The sequence below is a fragment of the Aphis gossypii genome, chromosome 2 (assembly GCF_020184175.1).
Source record: "Aphis gossypii isolate Hap1 chromosome 2, ASM2018417v2, whole genome shotgun sequence".
Taxonomy (NCBI): domain Eukaryota; kingdom Metazoa; phylum Arthropoda; class Insecta; order Hemiptera; family Aphididae; genus Aphis; species Aphis gossypii.
The window spans coordinates 58,948,674-58,971,504 of NC_065531.1; the positions used below are offsets into that span (position 1 = coordinate 58,948,674).

The window sequence follows — 22,831 nt, forward strand, 5'->3', positions numbered from 1 at the left end:
AAAAAGTATAATAACAAATCATTTAAACAGACATCGTTAATTTTATATTAAGATTAAAAAAAAAAAATCAGTGTGTGCAATAAAAAATAAAAATAAAAACAAATTTCATGATATAAATGTTTTTCACCATCGATTAATCAGTTGATTTGTTAATATTTGGGATTTTAGCTTTTAAAGTTACACCTAAAATGATTCAATATACCGTCGTATTATTATTGTTTGAGATAGTTTTTTTTTTTTTTTCATGTACCTACATACCTACGTATTACATATAATATATTCTACTTATACTTTTCAGAACTCGGTATTTATTACATTCACCGCGAGGGTTGTAAATTTAAGTTTAGTACAAGATCACCGGCGGTGTTTGCAGATAACCTTCTATTTGAATATTATATTTATTGCCAATATAAAAGAAAGACAATAATGGATCCATAAACCGTTATTCCAAATCCAACATTTCCAATAATATATTATGTCTCTGTTGAACTCTGTTGTATTCCATTCAATTTAGAAAATGGAACACCTCAGTGTTCTTATATATATTTTATTTTTAACACGTTATAGTATCTATATTATATGCCTTCGGGAACACGGTTAATATTTCAGTTTTTCCTCGGATTGTACAAACTGGATTATTTATTTGAATTTGTAAGTAATAATACCCGACTGAGTAAATATTAACTATCAGCGTTTAGTCTCCGATCGAATTACACATTAATGAATAATGTATAGACTTGGTGGAAATTGATATTATTGCGTTGGTATTAACTTTTGTTGTTTGAAAATCAATCAATCACTTGATATTTCATGTTTTTGTAATCTAAATATATATTCATATTTTTAATTAGTTACCGAGTATTTAGATATTTATTTAACATATAACATATATACATATACAAAAAAAAGTTTTTATAATGTATTATAATGTTGATAACTGCGATGCTTTTGTGTGGGGAGTAGGATAAAACTCGTAATTATAAATTAGCCATAATATTATACTGAAAAAAAAAATGCATATTATAATAAGCTAATGTTTATTGATCATTAAAATAATTAATACTTTACATTTTGTATAGTTAAAAAAATCCACTGTATTAATTAATAATAATATTTAAAAATAATGTACATATTGCTTTTTCGGTTGTGCCCATATTTATACTGACAGGATTCACTTCGGAAAATTAGTTCTTTCACATAATACAATATGTATTATGTAATATATATTAACTAAATGTATTATACCCATATTTAAAGTTAATCTTTTGTAAAACGTTTTATTTTAATATTTTTATCATAATTTTAAGATATTATTAATATTTTTATTTTAAGGCTTCATAAAACGATTACGAGAATAGAGTTTTATAATTTTCTATTCATACAGAATTGTTTATGCAAAATTAATAAAATTTTAATCTAAAGTTTTTGAAACTGTTACTTACTACGAAACGGAAATTATTTAATCCATTTATAAAATTAAAAATTTAGTTATATAAAAAAAAAAAAAATTCAAATAATTCAAATTTTTTAATTTATTTGAAAACGTGATAAAACAACAATTTTTACCTTATTCAGTACACAGTATATTATTATAAAGATAAATGTTTAATTTCGTGAAAGCATCCTACATTATAGGGTGCATGTGTACATAAATAATAATATGCAAACAATATTCAATGTGTATCTATGTGATTTATGGAATTGTTTTTTTTTCTCAACACGACATATATTTTTCTGCCCTTTCAGGTGTTTAGTATGGCGTTGATTTACGTCAGCTTAGACGGGGACAAATGGCAAGAATGGCCGATAAAGTTTAGCACAAAGTCGGAGGCCATTAAGGACACCGCTGTAAACATAACCATCAATCTGAAGAGCAGGGTGGGCCGGTATATCAAGATATGTCTCTATTTTTCTGCTCGATGGATACTCATCAGCGAGGTCTCGTTTGAGTCCGGTAAGTAATTTTCGAGACGCACTCGAGTAATATATCGTAATAATTCTTTTTGTAATACACAGCAGTTCAGAAAAAGTTTAAAAGATATCGCAAAAGTTAAAATTGTAAGGTCTTCGATTCACCCATAAGTTTTAATTATAAAAAATAAAGATGTATGAACATTATTGATCTTCAAGTATATATTGTTTAAAATGCATCAAAACTAAATGTTCGAAGTTCATTTTATATTATTATATAAATGGCCTAGTCACTTGAAACAAAGATGTCATAAATAGCCATATGTTGTATTCCTGGCTAATCAATAAACCAACCTGCACTCTATTCTCATTCGAAAGCGTATTATTTAAGTCCACTTGTCATTTTAACCACCAACCACATAAATCACTAGCGTTTGTGAACTTGGTACGGTTACTGAATAGACAAAAACTATAATTCACCATAACTTAGCATAGTTTATGTTCCTACAAACTTATTTACGTTTATCAACCAGACGCGTTATATCTGCACAAGTATCTACGACAAGTCAGCGTATTATTATTATAATTTATTACCCATATAATTCTTAATTGTCACTAAATAAACAAGATAAAGACATTATAGTAAATGTCTTGGTAAAGTGATTTTCTTATTGAGAAATCTCATTTTTTTTTTAATCATATCATTATATACACCCTACACTATAACACGCACGGAAAATAATTTTTAGGTTTTCAACTTGTTTATAAACTTATAAATACTGGAAATGGAAAATTTATTTTAATTTTAATGTTATCGAATTTTCCAAACTAAAACTATTCAGCATTAACACGCATTGATCGGTCTTTATAATATTCTTCCACCTATCCGTGGATCTGTCGTTCAATAAGAGTCTGACATTGGAAGTAATACGAATAAAAATTCCTTAACAATTTATAATAACAGAAAACAATCATCAATGTGTTTGCGTGCATGACCAATCCCATTTTATTCTCGATTGCACACTAAAGCAGTCTGCGTGGTACGTGACTGTCCACGCTTGTATTTGTTTTCCATTTCATTAAAAAGCGATTCGCGTAAAATCAAACCCCTCGACCTTGCACGTATACAAGTTGACAAAAATACGTTTATAGCCGATCCTGTTCGACAAGAAACGCCGTCCTTTTTAAACCGCCTGTTTTGGTCGTAGATTGACTTGAAAATTCGGTCTACACGCGCGCAGGCCACACCACACCCTAACCGTAGAAAAAAAAAATTGTTTTTCAGCGTACGACACGCACAGTAAAAAGGAACGGAGGGGAGGGACGAGAACGCAGTACGGTCTATTATAATATATATTCACCACCCTCCGTTCGTATACGTATAATATGGAAGCGTCGTCGTATATATTGGTACGATTTAAATTTCCGGTCGGTCGCAATCGGTAAACGTTGAGAGATATTATTATACGCGATACAGCATACGAGGGAGCTTCTTTCGGTGCACGTCACACATCAACGACGACGTGGGGATAACAATCCGCATTTTTCTCTCGCAATAACATCGAGCTCGAGTTACATTTTACTATTATTTCCATACGAGACGTTTTGTCGGAATACACCACCGCCGTGTATATACTCCCTTGGTAAAAATAAATAAATCGAAAACGTTTTTACCATATATTATAATAATATGCGTATATTCGTGCGCTGACGTGTATGTGTATGTGTATGTGTGTATGTAAAATATAAGTATATTATTATCTATTATCCGACAACTGCCATCTGCTTTGATATCGACCAGCTCCCGCCAGTCATCCACTTCAAATATATGAATTAATCTTCCAAAAAATATTACAAAATCGCGTTTTAAACGAAATCCATCGAATATTATAATATACCAATTCAATATAATGCGACTACATATTATTAGTATCGTTGATTGAACTCTTTAGACTCAGTTGAAATTAAATTTAACTATTAAATGTATTATGCACTTGAAAAATAAATATTAAGCATACAAATATAAGCGCCTTACCTGTCTATAGTTTCTCTGAAATATATTATTTCTCAAAACAAAACGAAATGTAAAAGGTGTACAGTTGGATTCATGTGCAATATTTTTACTACATTGAATCGTTATTCAAAATGAACTTTTATAATACAGGAATGCGTCAAGACACAAAAGCCCATCAAATCCTTCAGTGAATAGAAATTCCTCGTGGCCACCGTAGTGTGGTTTTATGTACCCCTAAAGGAATCCAATTTCAAAGGATTTCCTTGAATCAATGCACATTGAACAACGAACGAGTAAAATGATAAGGCCGTCTCGGTCGTTGCAAATCGTAGTTTATGTACTGCAAAATAAAAAAACACCCTAATCAAAATGACTAAATTTAAATCATATCACAGATTTCGTTGCATATTATACTATTTCACTTTTTTCTCTAATTAAAATCATTGTCACTTAATATGCAAGCGACCCTAATCAGTATCAGTGAGTCCTTGTTATTTCCATTATAATGATAATAAAGTATCTTTGCGGTTGACCTGTCACTACTGGTTTTATTATTTACTCACGTGTGATGCCAATCATAAATTTGTAAGATTAATCGACTGTTGTTAACCATACACCTTAGTCATTGAATCCACCGTCTCGTTTGTGTGTACCTACTTGGTATATAACCATAATACCTTTCTGTTAGAATAGCCATGGCTGGTTTTTAAAGGTCACAACGTGTTGCATTCTCTTTGCATAATTTGCTTTAATCAGAATTTTCACTAATTCCAGGACTCCTGTAAACGATTCCTCGTTTTCTTCACATACTTAATATTTTTTATATTTAAATCGATTTTCTAATGCTTAAAATTCATTCGTCTAGTAAAAAATGTCTAATAGAAAACTATAAATATGAGAATACATTTTATTAAGTAACTAACGATTTTCGTGCTAGTATAATTTATATATTGCGTAATTTGTAAGCATATTTTAGAGATTTTAAAAATGAAATTTAGAATAATTTAAATAACATTAAATACATATTTTTAATGGTATATTATATCAATATTCTTTACCTTAAGACATAAAAAAAATATATATTCATAACTAGGTATGGTAATGTAGTACTTAAGATTGAGTTGTATAACATTATACATTACGACTCTTAACCTTTTATAAATTATTCTAATATTCTTGTGACAAATTGTTATGTTTTTGGCGTTTTTGCCCTAGTTTAGTACACAAAACTGTTCAAAAAAAAAAAAAATAATAATAATAGTTTCATATGAGTATGTACAGTGTACACATTGTACACTATAAATTATTAAAAACATAAAGAATAGTACTATAAAATTCAAGCATATAGAGCTAACAATGAATTAATAACTACTGCCATTACTTTAATATTTTGATAGAAGAAAATGTATAATATAAATACTGTTAGTTTTTTGTCTGACAGTAAATCAATCGTTTATTATCTTTGTGTCCCGGTAAAACATATCAAATTCATTATCGATGCCACGACAAAACTAATGGTCAATCGTTTTAAATTCGATTAATACTATTGAGCTGTCTGTAAAGTATATTTAGTGGTATCTATTAATAGTTTTATTCTAAAAACGAAATGACAACTTCTTTTACAAACTTTGAGTCTATCAGTCATATTAACTATATATATCACAAAACATTCAACGGACAAAAAACATTATCAATATTGACCATTGACATTTACAGAATTGAACAAAAACGTTTACCAACGTAAAAAAAAAAAGAAAAGTTGTTAACGTCTAAAAACTTTTCACTCACCTATATTAACGTCCCTTGTGTTTCCAATGTACAGTAACTGAAACATTTGGCGTTAATTAAGACATCCATTAGTCAATACCTCTTCTACGTGGGACTAAACTTTTTTTCTTATTATTATTATTATTGTTATTTTTTTTATCCACCCAACGTAACTTAAAATTTATGTTTCGGGACCAGGTGCGTTTGTGTTTCATGCGCAAATAACAGGCGTGCTTTTAAGCCCCCCAAGCTCTCCTTTAATGAGTACATTCCATTAAAACATGAATTCTCGTCCTTTCGAACAATGACCATGGGTGACCCGACATTAAAATTTACCATAGTTCGCGGCAGTCTAATTGCAAAACGCAAACCATAATATATGTAAACTAGACTGGATGTCGCGTATAGAGCCCATGTACCTGCTATCCTCCTATATACGCATCCATTAACTGGCAGTTATGGATACGAAAAACAGTGTTGTCATGTATGAATAATGTTATAAAGCTAGGAATAGGATTTATATTCAATAAAAAATTGTAAAATATGCATTTGGCTTATTAAAGATATGCAATTAATATTATATAAGTACGCCAAAAATATGCAATAGCCAATAATATTCATTTTATTCAAAATATGTAATAATATGAATTTTCTCCGAAATACGCAAAAATATGCGAAATAAAAACACCACCATTTAAATCATCATGAGGTGACTCATGAACATTACTTAATAATAAGAAGTTACAAAAATAATATAGTATTGCATATAAATCCTAGACCTAGTTATAACATTTACGGTATTATTGGTAATTTACAGAATTAGTCGCTGCAAACATAACCGAGGGATTGTTATCGCAGTTCTACACTCAAAAGGAAACTGGATACGAACTTCGCCAGAGTGGTGATACGACGCAAACAAGGAAGGAAGTTACTACAGGTAAACCGTTCAAACTTAATAATAATATTATAATACTCATGTACACTTTTATCTGTATTATGTACATGATGCTATATTATCACGTACTGCACATTTCCGGTGGCTGTATACGATAGCCCAAGTTGTGTACGATCTGAGTTAAGGAGGTAGATACTCTTTGGTCTGCTGTAATGGAAAAACTGATTTAATCACTAAAATTTATATATTTTTTTAATAACTTTAAATTTATCGAATATTTTAATATAGACTATAAAGGATTAATATGATATATTATTTTATAATATACAATTTTACGCAGGAAAAAATAATAATTTATAATATTCCATGATTTAAAATTATTTTCTTAGCCTTTTTTTATTAGTTATAAAACATATTTTATATTGTTAACCATTGTATGTGTTGATAAATTCAATGAATGATTATTTATTGAAGTTAATGAGTTTTATATTTTATAGAATATAATAAATCCTGTTGCATACTAACTGCAATCAGTCTTTTTAATACTTAATATTGAGTTGGTAACCGTAAAGACTCGTATCTTAAATCAATAAATAGTTTATTTAATTTAATAAATAATACACATTATATACATGTATTTTTTTAAAACTATGTGATGTAAAGGTGGTATTAAAACATCGGAGTAAGCTCTAAAATAAGTTATTTAAAATATTTTGACTCTCGGATACCTTTAATATCCTTAATTTGACCTAAAATAACAACTTACGTCATGTTATTTAACCCGTTAACTGTTTACATGTTTTTTTTCATGACTACCTTCTAATTATAGATTCTGTTTACAATCAACATATTATTATAATAAGTTTATCTTGCAATTATCAAGTTTCTGTTTATTTATTACATACTGTCCTAAGTTTACAATAAGTTGGGCATAAGTTTACTTTCCATAGAAACAAAAAATATCTAAGCATAATTGTCTTTAATTTATCAGTAAAGTCTAATAGTCTTGCAACTTGCATTCTATCTTGACGAACAACATCTATATTAATCTCTATATTAACAACTATTTTATCAGTTGAATTAACTTCATAGCACAAAAAATATTACATCGATATAAATTATTTATAGCTTAATAATTTTAATCTGTAGAACGAATTTATGACAAAGACAGTCTACATACCAAATATAGTGATATTGTTTGAAAATACTATTTATGTTTTTGTTACACCATTATAAACTACACTGTCAAATCACAGAGCAAAAAGTATTATCGACTTAAATAAATGTCTCCTTATCTATGTTTGATATTTTACTTATAGTGTCTTGTAAAGATACTTCAACAGTTTTACTATGAATATTTCCATAGGGACGTCGATTTCTCTGTCTGTGGTGTTTTCAAACTAAAGCCATCTTTTAAATTACTAGGTAATGATCTTGTCGAGAATGTAGTTGGGTCACAAGATTTTTCTGATAAAATCCACATAGATATTAAATCAAAAATTAATAATTGCCAAATCAATATATTATTTGTATTCATAACATTATTGCATTTGATAACGGACAACACTTATTTTGGAGTTACCTCTGGTGTGTAGATCTATGTATAGATAATTATACAATTGATATACTTCACTCTAGTAGAATATGATTGTTTTAATCATATTAACTCTCCAAATATTGATCAACACAAAAATCGAAAATATTTTTATAACTTATATTGAATTTATTGACGTTAAGTCGTTTCTCTAACTCAATAAAATCACGTATAAAATAAGCTCTTTTTTAAATAATAATTCTACCTCTTATGAACACAAGTCTCCGCTAACGTAGTATTTCCAAGATATTTTTAATAAAGATTTCAGAATCGTACATTTTTTGGCACGTGTGAAATATTCTTGTGGTTCATAATTTTTATTTATTTATGTCGTTTTCGTAGTTGTTATTCTTACTACACATTCCTTATCGATGGACTTATTATTAAATATATATATTGTTCTTTTATACTCACGCTTATATACCTATATGACTATTATATATATTGTAATATTGTTTGATTTAAACTCATAGATTCTTTTACATTTTATTAAATGCTCAAAAGTCTATGAATATTCTAAACATTTATATTTCACCTACGTCAATTTTTTTTCGTAATAATATCTATGCATCATAATATAGACTCGTAGAAAACTCATTATTTTCTCATTTTTCATTTATACATTTGATGAGTTTATCTCTTCCTGCTGTGAATATGGCACGTATTATCTACGGTACATCGTCTGTTGATTTTCGTTTAATTTAATTAATTATTTAGTAGCACTATAGTAGCGAAGTATAAATAAATACATTTGTAATTTTGTTTGAAGTATAGAGTTATTTACTTCAGTTTTTTCAGTATTCAATATTCATAGTATGATTTTTAAGTATTATAAAATAAATATTTCGAGAGCGCAATACTTATAAACTATTATATTATATTATTATAATCGTCACAAACTAAACTCCTTTTTTTTCTCAACCGTGACAACTTTTATTTTTTTAACTTCTCCATTAGACTTTAATTTTTGGAAATACAATATTATAAGTCTTAAAGATATCGTGTCATCATATTTTTAAAGTATACTTAACACACTGTATTCGGACACGTACTGCAAAAAAAAAAAAAAAAAAGTGATTGCTAGTGACTTAACGCGTAAGTTTACTCAAAGTTTTCGGATTCTATAGCCGCGTTTTGGGTGACAAGTAATTCTCATCATCGTTATTGTTATAAATGCTGACATCGACTTACGCCAAGTGCCGTACTATATAATAATATTATAATTATTATTGATTCACGGTACGCAAAAATGAGTGGCTCGCGCGATTCGAAAAAATGACGACGACGATATAACAACCGCTTGTAAACGATGATTTTTCGCAGGACCTAGTCCGGGCAACAGCACTCAGACGTACGTGGGACTGGTCACCGGGTCGCTGGCCATGACCGTGCTGCTGGTGGCCGGCGTGGCCGTCGGTCTGGCGCTGAAACGCGGTCGACAGAAGGTCGCTCTGCTCCAGTTCAAGCAGGCCACGCTCGGGGCGCCCAAGCAGCAGTCCATCAACATGAAGCACCTGAAGAACGGCTCCAAAGGGACCGTCGGCTCGTCGTCGCTGTACTGCAGGAGCGGCACGGTGTTGGGCGGCGGCATCGGCATCGGCATCGGCGGCGGTCGGGTCGGCGGCGTCGGCGGTCACGTCGGCCACGAGTCCGAGGACAGCGACAACTCGTCCGTGTACCACGAGCCGTACAAGCGGCTGCCGTCCGGCAAGAATCACGATTACGCTCCGACCACGTTCCTGTTCAAGAAGGACGTGTCGGCGTTGACCACCAGCAAGAGCAGCGAATACACTGGTAAGTAACCTAACTCACGTGTACGCCCCTTGCGAGGCATTATCGTCAGTGGCAGATCTAGCATTTTGGTTTTTTTTTTTTTTTTGGGGGGGGGGCAATATTTTTTTACATATTTAGTACAAAATCAGAAATCCGAATATTTCTTGGTCATAAATAATTGTATATCACAGTTATATTCTTACACGTCTTATGGGCCATGGGAGGCCCAGACCTCTCTGGCCCCTTCCTTTAATCCATCACTGATTCTCGTGTTATATCATTATTAATATTCGTACAGTGCGATATTATACTTGTATATCGTGTGATTGGCTTTCCACAGGTGCCATTGTCGTCGATAAATCTACGAATTGTCATAATAATTTTCATCGAGTAGAGTGATAATTTTTTTTTATAAGTGTCCGACGTAAAATAATTAAACTCGGAGTTAAAATCATGTTTTCACATATATGCACCAGCTGCTGGGGATTGAATTAAAAATTAATTGGATATATGTTGTTTGTTTTGTCATAATATGGCTGGATATAAATATATATATAAATGAATTCGCTTTATTTTTTGATTTAAAATTTTTAGCAGACGCAAACGCGTATTCATTGCATTGCCACTACAGATATTGAACGTTAAAAAAAAAAAATTGTAGCGTATATTTTAACGAAATGGTTAATTATTATTTCAACAAAATTAAATGTTGCCAGTCATTACATTATATGAGATTAGCTTATTTTTTTTTTCACTGTGTTGTTTTAGTATTTTTCACTCATTAACTTTAATCTTGCACAGTTAAATACAATATTTTTATTTTTAACTTTTGTATAGTCGTAATAAACATTAACTAAATCAATTAGCTCGAGTCATTCGTTAATAAACGTAACCATTAGTTATTACAAGTACCTATTATATTGTTATAAATGCTTATTTTATAATTGATTGTGTGTGTGTGTACGTATGTGTAATGTGTATATATATACAATCACAAAGAAGAAACTACCAAAATCCTAAATAAGCTATTTCGTTTCGATTGACAAATCACTAAAATCCACTATAATATCTCCGCTTAGTTCTGACATTATTCTTGATAATCCTCCTTGAAGGCTAAATAGAAAATAGTGAAGAGACTTAAATATTACTTCAATCTTAATTAACCTAAATCAAAATCAATTCTTGTCAAACCATCTTATAAAGTGTTGTTATTAAGTGGCTGTTCTTTTTATGTGTATCCAAGTCGTTAAATGTATCCACATACATGCTTATAATAATACTTAATAATACTTAATAATTATTAATAACAGATTTCTAATTTTAAAACAAAGTTAATTTATATACATTAAACAATTTAAACTGCTAAAAATTAATTTATGTGTACCGCTATAGAATTTATCACTTTTTCGAACATTCACAATAATTTGTGTTTATAGTCACTGTTTTGACAGTTCATATTTTGGTTTCACAGTTATATCGGTGACTTAAATATTTTGAAATTGTGTGAATTTTATATACAGGGATATGGGTTTAATCCTTCGTGGGGGGTTGTTTTGGACTTTTCACTATCGTTCGTGATATTATATAGCCGGTACTATATTTGAATTCTTTTTTAGACTTCACGAGTGTCGGCAGTTTCGGGCAAGACGACGTTAAATACTCATCACCGTCGATGTACACACTGAACCCGCCACCACCGCCTATCACTAGACCCCCGCCACTCTTGCAATCCGAACAACTGAACAAATCGCTGCCGGCAAACCTACATAACTACTATGCGGCCATCGACATAGTCAAGGTGTGTTTTGACATCCGTACATACCCTGAAACAACTACCAGATGGAATTTACGATTCTCATTTTTCTTTACTTCGGTTATTTCAGACGGAGCGCAAGGAACAACATTTCACGCCGGGTGTGTTCACGTGCATGAAGCTTCCGGAAGATAAACAGGACGAGTGCAGTCAAACATCACTGTACGAGATATCTCGAAACCGACTGCGAGTGATCGAAAAACTAGGCGAAGGCAATTTCGGAATGGTGAGCGTACTTTGACACACCTCCAAACACCCCACCCCCTAACTTAACCCCGATAGCTCTTCATACACATACATGGTGTAGGGTAACTTCCCGAACGCGCCAAACGTGATTGGAATGTTCAATGATATTTAATAAACAACTGTCAATTCCATATTATATAGATCCACTTATGCGAAACGGACGGCATACCCGAGTACAATGCCACGTCGACGTTCCACAAAAGACAAGTGATCGTCAAATCGCTTCGCCGTGGCTGTGGTGAACAAAACAAGTGAGTAGAATAATAATAATAGTAATAATAAAAAAATATTTATAAACATCACAATTTTTGCTTTATGTCCGTAGTTTCTTTTCATTTTCATTTTTATTTTCTTATACTTTAGACCTGAGTATTGTATTATTATTATTATAAGAACGCGCGAGAATCGAAAATCAATTTTCCGCCTTAAACGACATGCTTCGAAAAACGTGCCCTATTTACAATTTCTTTCGCGCGCACGCCATTATCGTAATAACACAAGAAAAAAAATGTTATTTTATTTGTCATTTGCCTACTTACCTCCGATACAAAAATGACTGACATGACGATAACGATATTTCGATTTTGGTTGACAATACCCATTTTGTAAGTCGACGATTCGATTTATACTAAATTTTATGTTTATAGCGAAGATAGATAGAAAATAAATTTACAAAATATAACCATTGACAACACGTATACGAGTACTAAAAAGTATAACTCTAATAAATATATTGTGTTTTGATGTATATTTCTCTTTAGACAAGACGTGATGAGGGAGACAAAGTGCTTGTACACCGTTCGGGATCCGAATTTGGCTCGAATCGTAGGTGTGTGCAGCCCTGACGAACCTTTGTGCATCATACAAGAATATTGTGAATATGGTGACTTGCCGAGTTTCTTAAAGGTCCAAACCACGGAATCCACAGAAACTCATCCGACAATCAAGTAAGGATATTGATATACTATTATTTATACTCTTCACACACATATCACTGTTAGTTTAAAAAAAACTCATTTTTTTTAACCAAGTTTTAAAATAACCAATGCCAATAAAAATCCAATACCACTACATTAGATATTTGTTGGTGTAATAATTTCAATTATTTTAAATTAATTGAACTTAAATGAATTTAAAAATTTTAACATATAATTATATCTCACTTATAAAATTATGGATGTCTATTACAATGGTTATAACATTAATAGGTATGATATAATTTACTTACAGTTATTAAATAATTTTATAAAATATTTAAGTTACCTAGTTAACCAATACTATATAACTTTAAAAAAAGACATTTAATTGGTATAGATCAAGACATTGTTAAATTTAAATATTTGACACAGTCAATCGAAAGAGGGCGTTTAATATTTAAAATTAAATAAGAGTTTAAAAAACTGTTTCTAGTATTTCGTACGCTTATTTACGATGTAAAATAAATTGTAGGTACTTATTTATGCACATCATGAAAAAAAAATGTTTTTAAGTAAATAATTTTTATCTTAATCTATAAAAGAATAGTTTTCGGTAAGATAATAGTATTATGTGTTAAAAATCACCACAAGTTAAGCAAAATGTATAAATCCCTCTAGTTTTAAACATTTCAAAAATAATATAATACATAGCTTTTCTATATAGATACACTTTATTATTACAACCATATTATTATCTGTAAAATATTTATCATGAAAAAATGGTGTTAGATACTCGTACGTTAAATAAATTGTTTGATTCCGATTTTTTTATTCTCACAGTTACGGATGCTTGCTATACTTTGCCACTCAGATCGCATCAGGCATGAAACATTTAGAGGGTAAAGGGATCGTCCACAGAGACTTAGCCGCGAGGAATTGCTTGGTGGGAAAAAACTATTCACTGAAAATATCCGATCACGCGTTGTACTGTAGTCAATACGATTCGGATTATTACGTTAGTGATACTAAGTCGAGATTGCCGATAAGATGGATGTCGTGGGAGAGTTTGCTTTTGGTAAGTCAATTATTATTATTATTATTATTATTATATAATATATAAATACATTTATTTTTAATCGAAAATTATGTATGAATAAAACGATTATCATAATATCATTAGAGATAATAATATTATTTTAGTGATACCTACGCATTATTTTGATGTCAAGGTCTACGTATAAAACACTATAATAAAATAATTGAGATATTATTAAAATCTACTTCTCTTTCCACTCGAACTCGTCATTTTGAACTCACTTTGCTTACTCTATGGTATTTATATTTAAAACTTTACCTTATTTTTGACTTGGGAAGTACTCGGTCCAGATAAACTTCTTAAGTATACACTGACGCACTGCTATAAACGTATATAAGTAGTAGCTGTGTATTAATTAGTTCTGTAAATTGTTCATTTAAAAATTTCATGCAGTATTCGAGTAAGTAATACAAACATTGAATATATATATATATGTATATATGTGTCTTTAATTATTTAGTGTTTTTATTAAATAAACGTCAGGTAAATTATTCTAAAATTTGTTTATTTACAACTCAAAATGGTTAAAGTGTGATGCTATGAAATATAACTTTGAAAATGTTGCCAGTAATAACAACCTTATAGTTTATGGAAAAGTTACTACGATGTCTGCTATTGAAACTATAGTTGTTATTAAACGTTAATTAGATTTGGTGTTTATTTTTATATTTATATTTATCTTATAATATTTAAATTTCTAACGAGATACCTCTATATTCCATTACAAACAAAATATGTATCACTGTGCGTAAACACTCAAACATTATAAACAAACTTGCGATTCATAAACCGTGGACTATTATGAATTGCATACCTACATAGTTATTGATATTAATTATGAATGAAACCTTTTTAATTCTATATAAAACGGTATCATTTTTTTTAAGTTTTCCTTTTAAAGTTCAAAGCTATTTCATGTTCGAGGATTTTCATTTTTTTGTTAGAGTAATAGTTTAATTAATTAACTGTATAATAGTTACATTATAGAATGACTAATATTTATTATAGTTATAACATACATATCTTATTCGTGTACACATTTCTATTACTTTTAGATTACTGTTTATATTACTCGTATTACTCGCAATATACAACATTTTTCAAATAATTTGTGCAATACATGTTGTCTGCATTTTTTCCGCGTGTGTAAAGTCCAAACGTAACAACCATGTATTGAATTCTAATAATAATACTAATAATTAAGTAGATAAAATAGTTAAATTTTTTCTTAATATAAGCTTTAATACATATTGGACACTGTTGATAGATTTTTTTTTTGTTATGTAATGGACATTGCATTTTAATTGTTATCTTTAAATTGATAATATTAATTTGTACTTATTCTTCCCGCTTATATTTTACAAATCAGAGCTTATGGTATAGGTACAACAAAAACTTGTAACTTTCTCGCTATTACAGTAACAATAAGCGTCTTTTTGCGGTGTATTTACACATGATTATATAAATTCAATTTATATCTATTATTTGTTGCATGTGATTTCTACCATTTGTTTTCCACTAATTATAATTTAAAATCTGTAGTATAATAAAAACATTTTTTTTTTTTGATTATTACATAAAAATTAATTATATTTTTTGTTATGCTAATCACTATTTCTGGGATTTATATGTAGATACAAATATTTACTACAAATAACCATATCAATAGAAAATGTAGGTTAATTAAGTAGAAATGTCTTTATTTGTAATACACAAAACAAAATTAATAACCAAAGTGTACCCCACAATATTTACACCAATGAATACATTTTATAACGTAATACCAAAAAAATACTTTAAATATAACTGGTAATAAGTCTAATTTTATGAACTTAAACTTCGATCTATTCGAGATCGAATTTAATATCAAATCCATTGTTTACTCGAACATTTTAAACTTTCAAACTTTAAATTTAGTTTATGGAACAATACGGGATAGGAATATGGAAAATATAAATAGTATTCTAGAGTTCGGCTTTTTATAATTCATAAGAGTATAGATATCTAACTTGATTTTTCTCGAACTGTTCGATATAATATTTGAGTTCAATGTATTTAAATTTCAAACCGTTCGAAATCCGGGACATTCGAGAGTTCGATAAGTTCAATAATCAATCCCTAAACACAACTAATAATAAACCACTACAGAGCTATTCCGTGTTGAATATTGTAACGCCGAGACGGTCGTGTTTGTTCTCGCAGGGCAAGTACACGTCGAAAAGCGACGTCTGGTCATTCGCAGTCACCCTGTGGGAGATACTCATGTTCTGCAGCCATCAACCGCTGGCGGAGCTTACCAACGAACAGGTAGTAGAGAACGCCAACCACATGTACCTGTCCAACGGCAAACACAGGTACGCGGAACCTCCGCCCAGCTGCCCACGCGAAATGTACGAGATCATGGCTGAGTGCTGGAAACGCAGCGACTCGGATCGGCCTAAGTTCTCGGAGATACATCTATTCCTCCAGCGCAAGAACCTTGGTTATGTACCAGTGATATGATCGGACTCGCGACCGAACACGTCCTACCACACTTCCGCGACCACCCGCACCGATATGCACCCACCACGGCAACCACTCTTCGACTAGTAGTGCAGTACATGGTGACATCCTTCCAATGAAGGTGACTACACCGCGTCGTGTCGCACTAGTTTTTTGAACTTTTAGTCAGGTATGCGTTTAACGAGTATTTGTCTATGCCCTACCACTCCACTACACCTCCCTCAAAAAAAAAAAAAAAATGTGGAAACTGTGTATCTCGCGATAGTCATGTAGTCGTGATTCCGCCGAGCACCGATCGCATATCCAATACCTTTCCACTGCCAATCCAGATCTACTATTTTATGCTATTCCTTGTTTTTCTTGACCACCGTTCGTAGAGAATGTTTTCCATTAAACACATGAATAGATATCCATAAGATTTATCATCTCAAAGCCGTAATAATTAATGTTTAATGATTATTATTAGTATTGCTAGTGGTAGTAGTATTATTATTACCTATTATTTTTAGGATTTATAAGACTGCATACCTATCGTAATAATTAAATACTTTTACTTGTGATGCGCATATAGTATTCTCCAGTGTCAAAACTTCATACCGGTTGCATAATAAATTATACGAGTACAATATTTGTCAAAATGTAGGCCCAAATACGGTGTTCTATCAAAAACACAAAACGAACAAAAACCATGGATAGAAAATCTAAACCAAAATATCCATTTAAACATCCTTTCTCATCCGAGTTTTTATTTGCTCATGATAATATTACGTCGATTAATATTATTTTTAACAAACGCAAATACATACTCAAAACTGTTAGGATATAAACTAAAAGAATATTTTATGTTGTTATGTTGTATGTAAAAATGATCAGTGAAAAAAATCGTGTTTTTTTGCCGTAGAATATCAATTCATTTCAAATCATTTTTTTTGATGCATTGTTCATACCAGACTTTGTAGTTTGAATATTTTGGTCTGCAGAAAAAATTTTTTGGTTTTGCTTCGTTCGACTAAAAACTCTTAAATAACTAATATAATAAAATGTTTTTTTTTAAATTAAACACATCTGTAATATAATACAATATTATATATAAAAAACAGTATTGCGTACACTCCCATGTTGTATGGGATGTTTACTGTTCAAACGCAACGCCAAGATATTTTAAGTTTATAGTCGTGTGCATCTCGACTTCTAAACTCGGTTTAACGTCATTTTCAGAGTTATAAAAGTTTATTATACATATTGTATCATAGTATATGTATACTTCAGCTACCATAGTTTTGCACAACAATTGTACACGTAATATTTCGCGTGTTCGATTTCTCATTTGAACATAAGTGTTTTATACTCACCATCCGTTATCCTACTCACTTTCCTACACCGACGGTTGGACGATATTAATAACTAATAATTAAAAAATATTTCTTGTTTTAATTGCTAATGAGAACCAAATGTAATCAATCTATTGTACACGCAATGTCTTCCACGATTCAACCCGTTTATTGGCGAAACGCTGAAAATTTGCAGTGCAAATTTTTTTTGTTTCAACCCAAAACACGTGTTGGAAAATGGTTATTACATATTATAGTTTTTATTTCATTTTCCGAGGACGCAATTTCTATGTGTTGTAAATCTGTATATACAATTTTCGTTTTTTTATTTAATGTACATAATGTTGTAATGTCTACTGTTGTACGAGATCCAGCGTTAGATTCTAATTTGAAAACTTAAACAATCTTATTAAATTAATATACGCTATCACTTTCACAAACAACGCATGTATATGTATAATAATTATTAAATTTAATTATTTTTATTTAGGCCAGGATAAAATAATTTTTATACAAAACTATTTATATTTATTTACTTGTAATGTATAAAACTCAAGTGGATATGTAGTTAAAATTATATGTTGTTTAAAAAAAAACTATCCATGTTACTTCTATTACTTATTATTAAAATATATCATATTATTATGTTTTTTTAACGGTAGTAAGTGTAATGCTGTATTACATGAACTCACTCCAATGTCTTTCCAAGTAGTTGAAACGAATATGACCTCTACGTCAAGTGTCATATTCTGTTCTAAATTAATATTTAAGGGATTTAATATTTTTTTCTCCAATTGTTTTTTATTTATTAATTACTAGCTGCGATGTGTGATTATCAAACGAATCATGAAATTATAATCGCGTTGATCTAAATTTATATTGTACATACATTTTCTCATTTTCTCTAACTAAGCCTCTTGGATCATTTTTTATGTTTTGTATTTAATTAATATATTATATTGGTTAAAATAATACTAAAATTATGATTTCAATGTATTAAGCTCAAAAGTGGATTAGCTGAGCTCGTGTAAAATGCAATAAATCGTACTTATATTAAATATAAACTAATTTAATGTGCAATTTAAAATAAAATGGTGCCAATATCTGTTATTATTATAGTTAAACAATCGTTCGAGTATATATCCATAATATATTTATTTCAGAAACAATTATAGTATTCCATTTTCTATTTTTTTTTTAATTATTTATTGCTATTATTTTTTTTAAGAGGTGTGTGTGATATATAATTATATTTTTTAAATTTGCATATCATATAATATATATATAAATATATAGTTTAGTACGCGTTTTTCTCCAAACTTTCCAAAATAGTATAAATTCCTCAGTATCAAACCCCTAATTTTGATTTACGATAGAATTTAATTTAGGCCGCGGTCACGTGACGGCGAAAATGATAAAATGGCACTTTTCAAAGGGTGGCATGAAATGGTGTGTAAATAATAATAATATTACATGGAGGGTATAATCAATTGCCCACGTTGCTAAGAGACAATCAATCTCTAACACTTTTTGGTCTATAAAATTTTGTAAAAAATAAAAAAAATTATACATATTTATTATATTTATATATATATATATATTAATAATAATAAGAAATTCCCAGCACACATTTTAAATGTATTATACCTATTGTTGACGGAACGCAAAATTATTTCCTCTTATTTCAGCTATAACCTAATCAAATAATTAGGTAAAGCTATTATCTTCAAATATACAATATAAACTTGCAATAGGTAATGAAATACTTATAAGACATAATATTATTAATTTGCATTAAGCATTTTGTAAACAAAAATAAAAATAAATAGTCTTTAATAAATATATATATATAAATAAGAAATATTATGTTTAAGAATAATATACATTATATTATAATATAAACTTGAAATTCATATGTATTTGTAAAATGTATTTTCATTGACTATATTGTTGTTTAATTATCTTTAGAAATAATAAATCAGTATTATTAACATTCATCTGTCTTTGAAAAACGAAAAAAAAATGTTATTTAATAAATATGTATGTATACCTTTATAGGAGTGAGTTTTTTATTACACTATCCTAGTATCCCTATCATCGTCACATAATAATATGGATGAACAATGAACAGTCATCTTTCGTTAAGACACAGTACAATGACTTATTTCTGTACACCAATGTATTATTGTATCTACATAAGATGAACAGTAAGTACGTATTATGGTTTTGAAAAATGTATATATTATATTATGCTTTTAAAATTGAGGTTACTGTAATATGTTATTCCGTGTAATTTGAAAACAAATAAATTTTCTTTACTATATTTCTTTCTTTATATTTAATTTTTTACTCTACGTAAATATTTGAGTAAAACAGCAATAAAAAATCAAAAATAAACTTCTATTCTGTTTAAACTTTTACTGAAAAATTAGGATACTTAAAACAAGATAAATATTTACGGTTTCAAAAATTATGGATCTATTATGTCGTTGTTTGAGGTTTACAATACAATAAATAGACCTATTATGTATAAAAAAAATTATGTCGTATGTTTGGCCATTCACTGAACGTATATAAACAACATCTTTAAGGTTAAGACTTAGTCGGTTATCATAATTTACATAAAACATTATACATTTTTAAATTTGCTACATTGTTGTACCTACATACAGTGTAATTATTAATTAAAATAGTACAGCATTTTAATATGATAATGATATTGTTAAAAAACAAAATCATATTATTCAGCATTTATAACCTATGCAATATTTAACGATTATATTATATATATGTTTTAAACTTTTATCCAACTGTAAAGCCATAGGATATTAATAATTATCACAGTTCTTCAAACTTGAAAATTCAAAAAATATTTTAAGCTATTATTTTATTAAAATATTGAAATATTAAATTTAGGTTATTTTTATATTCTATTAATCTAAAACAGTTATATAATCAGAGAGTTTGTATGGTTTGTCGATACACGCAAATTATATAGTTAAATAGTGATGCAAATTAAATCAAATATTTATTGGGAGAGTTAATTCGAATACCTATAGATTTTAGTCACTATATTAATTATTTTAAATGTATCAGTTATCGTCAAACACTAATTGTCAACATTAAAATATTAACTATTTAGGTATAGATAAACTATCCCGAGCTCTGATCACAATTTAATATAATTATTATAAGCACAGCGATTTTATTTATTATTATTATTGTTTATTCATAAAAAACCCGTAGAAACTAGAATCGGAATGTTGTCGAGTATGACAAAATAATTTCTAATTGCTTTTAAATCAAATGCCTATAACTTAGTCTTCTATTGTATCATACTTTTAACTATAGTTATTATTTATGATAATAATATCACCAAATGATAATGTGATTGTGCTTCACCCAATCGGATTAATTTTAGACAATCAGAGTAATTTGGATTATTTCCGTACGATTAGTTTCACACGGCCGACCGTACAATTCATTTCAGAAACGCAACAATATTTATTGCAAACTCTTTATTAATAGAATTTGATGGATTTTTTTGAATTTATCGTGACAGAAACTTCGGAGAGATATACTATATACTATATTACGCTGCAATGATATTTCAAGTATAAAATATCTGTACTTTGTGTAATAAACAAACGGTCGTGATAATATGCGGCCATAGAAATTCCATTAAGGTCATTATCAGTACTCGTATAATAACCTTTTCAGAAAATGTGAAGGCCGATTTGCTTGTGCACATAATTTGGATAAGTTTTTCATAAATCCATCGCTATCATATTAATTTAGATTATTTATGGAGACATGAATATCATAGTTTATAATGCTTTTTGTACATAATATTCTGTATTTTAAACATCTGCAGGTTAGTCCTTCATGGTTGTGAGGGGTGGGGGGTGGTACAGAAGTAAAATTTTTTTCTCCCAACCAAAAAACTAGAATATATAATAATTTGTTTAACTATAAGGATCCACATAATATTTTATCGCTGAAATTAAAAAAAAAAAATCCTTTAAACATTTTTACCATATTTTTGTTAGCAAAAAAAATATTTACCATAGAAATTTGAAAAATTCTACAATTACTAAAATATTTTGTTCTATACCCAGTGAAATTTTCAAAATATTTAGACTATTTTAAGCTTTTTATAATAATTTGAAATGGTCAAATTGTTTATTAATTTTTTTTGTATTATTATTATAACTAAATAATAATAATAGTTACCGTATACTTAAAACATTTAAAAATATGAAAAATTCACAGCCAACCAATTTTTGACGTTTTACAACATTTACGTTTCAAAACATTTGACGTTCAAAATTTTAATACCTTCAATTTTAATAGCAAAAGTTTGATTATTTAATGCGAATAGTCTTATAAGAAATACTTATAGAAACTTAAAAAATATAAAAATATAAAAACAGTTTTGCGCATGTATAGAAATTTCAAGATTGAATTTTTACGTAAATAGATATTTAGTATAATAGTTTTTTTGTTATTTAATTTAAATTTAATATAAATGTTTGTAGAGACATGAAATGATTGACTAGCTATTACGTGAATTACTTATTACTTCTTATATGCAATATATATTTTCTAAAATATAAGCTTTTAGATTTATTCATTAATCGTGAATCAATTACAATGATATATCGAATGAATAGCGACTTTCTAATTTTTTCAGCTCAAAATAAAAATATTTTTGGAAATATATAATAAGTCATTACGGTTATTATTTAGTTTAATTGGTTTTTTCATACATAAATATTTATTAACAAACAATTCTAATAATATTCTGTTGTACATTGTACCTTTTGAAGTTTTAAGTAATAACCTTAGTAAAGGTTACAAACTGTAAGTATAACACTTATAGAATTGATTTAATTAAAATAATGTATGTCCATTAAATTAAACAGTCGAGTTATTGATTTCATTACTTTATTGCTAGAAATTTATTATATAG

At 29.0% G+C, this 22,831-nt stretch overlaps 1 protein-coding gene across 2 annotated transcripts in view; it reads left to right on the forward strand.

Annotated features, from left to right (window-relative positions):
• Positions 1–19,914, forward strand: part of LOC114129939 (discoidin domain-containing receptor 2-like) — a 218,974-nt gene extending 199,060 nt beyond the window's left edge. For both annotated transcript variants that reach the window (XM_050202033.1, XM_050202034.1), the window contains exons 9-17: positions 1,747–1,954; positions 6,510–6,629; positions 9,505–9,975; positions 11,571–11,752; positions 11,838–11,993; positions 12,155–12,264; positions 12,775–12,960; positions 13,771–14,005; positions 16,229–19,914. In XM_050202033.1, coding sequence (XP_050057990.1) covers positions 1,747–1,954; positions 6,510–6,629; positions 9,505–9,975; positions 11,571–11,752; positions 11,838–11,993; positions 12,155–12,264; positions 12,775–12,960; positions 13,771–14,005; positions 16,229–16,528 — 1,968 coding nt within the window. In that variant the 3' untranslated portion in view covers positions 16,529–19,914. The remainder of the gene's footprint in view (positions 1–1,746; positions 1,955–6,509; positions 6,630–9,504; positions 9,976–11,570; positions 11,753–11,837; positions 11,994–12,154; positions 12,265–12,774; positions 12,961–13,770; positions 14,006–16,228) is intronic.
• Positions 19,915–22,831: the final 2,917 nt, after the last annotated feature.